The sequence below is a fragment of the Sinocyclocheilus rhinocerous genome, unplaced genomic scaffold, assembly GCF_001515625.1.
Source record: "Sinocyclocheilus rhinocerous isolate Xijiao unplaced genomic scaffold, SAMN03320098_v1.1 scaffold3689, whole genome shotgun sequence".
NCBI lineage: Eukaryota > Metazoa > Chordata > Actinopteri > Cypriniformes > Cyprinidae > Sinocyclocheilus > Sinocyclocheilus rhinocerous.
In genome coordinates this window covers 150,028-151,959 of record NW_015624251.1, presented here as the reverse complement: position 1 = coordinate 151,959, position 1,932 = coordinate 150,028, and the positions used below count along the sequence as shown (strand labels likewise).

The following is a 1,932-nucleotide window of genomic DNA, read 5'->3' as shown; positions in this document are numbered from 1 at the left end:
AGAGAGAGTGTGTGTGTGTGTGTGTGTGTGTGTGTGTGTGTGTGTGTGTGAGAGTGTGGGAGTGTGTGTGTGTGTGTGTTGGTCAGACGCTCGTCTGCAGGTGTCTCCGGGTCTGTCCTGTGACAGCGAGCTCTCGGCTGCCGGTCGCTGTGTCTTCTCTCTTCCCGTGGCTCTTCCCGTGGGGATGCTGGTGGATCTGGGGCCGCAGGTGTACCGAGTGAAGAGGGCCGCTCACAGCGCGGGGTCCACGTCCCCGCAGAGCAAAGCAGCGCTCGCTCACATGCGCGGTAAGACACTGGATCACAGGAACACGACTCAGAGATGAGTTCTGTTTCCGTGTTGTTTTAGGATCACTGAGATACTATATTAGTTTTTAATTATTTTTTGTTTGTTTTTAATTATTTTTTGTTTAAGTTTTTAATTATTTTTTATTTGAGTTTTTAATTATAATTTATTTTAGTATTTAATTATTTTTTTATTATTATTTATTTTAGTTTTTAATTATTTTTATTTTAGTTTTTGATTATTTTTTATTGTAGTTTTTAATTATTTTTTATTTTAGTTTTTAATTATTATTTATTTTAGTTTTTAATTATTTTATAATTCACCAAAAATCCCAATGAAAATCAGGTAAAAACAGTAAACCTTTAACATCAATGCTTGTCACACATTACACAAAAAGTAAATATAACAACATGTCATTTTTAAAACTGTATTTTTTAAACGTTTGTTTTTCAGAAAATGTGAATATTAAAAACAGTATTAAAAATTATTTAAAATGTAAAATTAATATTTTATTTATTTAGTGTCTGTGCTTTTCTAAAGCTCAAACAGACTTTGCATGGTGCAAAAATCATGGTTTGATTCCCAGCAAAAAAATGTCTGATGCAAATTTATACCGAATGCATGAATATAAATACCCTCAGGAGTTCAGACATAACAATATATATATATTTTTACACATATTTCACAGCACGTCAAGAGTGTTGAAATTTTGCAGGCATATTCATGACCCTAAATGAGAAATAATCACACAATTTCAGCTTAACTAGCATTTCTGACAGCTCGAGAATGTATAATATGCGGGCTGATGTCAGTGATTCTGTCACAGTTCTGTGGTAACAGAGGCCAGCTGCGCAGATCTTTATTATCACTCATCATTACGGCTCTTCTTCTCGTGACACAGGAAGTCTGCGTGACAGTTCCGTGCCGTGTTTCCCGTCTGCCTTCGGCTTCAGAGATGACATCACTTCCTGCCCGGAGAGACTGGATCTGGACCGGTATCCTGTTCATTTAAAAAACACCTAGCAACCACTCAGAACACCTTAGCAACTGCATAGAAATGTACAAGAAAATAGGAGAACACGTGGTTTTTAAAATTGTTTAACACTGTATTTAAGCAGTATTTTAAATATTAAATTAGTTTTTCATAAAAATGTGAGTATTATAAACAGTATTTTAAATACTTTTTATTAATTTTAAGTTATATATATATATATAATTTTTTATTATGTGTGTGGGTTTAAGCAGAGGGATCAGTTTATGAATGAACACACCAGCAGGTGGCAGGAGAGTCTTTCTCAAGGCAGAGTCATTCAGCTGACGCTGTGTAATTATGAGATGTGTGTTTGGCAGCTGAACTGATCTGTGGTCTGTGTCCTGCAGGCGCGGGATGACGGATGTCCCTCATCTGGACGCGGCTGGGAATCTGCGGCTCCTCAACATGCAGCACAACCTCATCTCACACCTGCAGGACCTGCTTCACCTGCAGCGCCTCGTGTTCCTCGATCTCTATGACAACCGCGTGATTGACATGTCTGGAGTCTCCTCCCTCACCTCGCTGCGTGTGCTGCTGCTCGGGAAGAACAGGTGTGTGTGTGTGTGTGTGTGTATGTGTGTATGTATGTGTGTGTGTGTGTGTGTGTGTGAGTG

General features: G+C 38.4%; 1 protein-coding gene across 1 annotated transcript in view; it reads left to right on the top strand.

Moving 5' to 3' along the window:
- Positions 1-96: 96 nt before the first annotated feature.
- Positions 97-1,932, top strand: part of LOC107739945 (leucine-rich repeat-containing protein 49) — a 24,705-nt gene continuing 22,869 nt past the window's right edge. Inside the window, exons 1-3 of the mRNA XM_016552212.1 lie at positions 97-287; positions 1,187-1,280; positions 1,666-1,869. Of these exons, the coding sequence (XP_016407698.1) occupies positions 185-287; positions 1,187-1,280; positions 1,666-1,869 (401 nt within the window). The 5' untranslated portion in view covers positions 97-184. The remainder of the gene's footprint in view (positions 288-1,186; positions 1,281-1,665; positions 1,870-1,932) is intronic.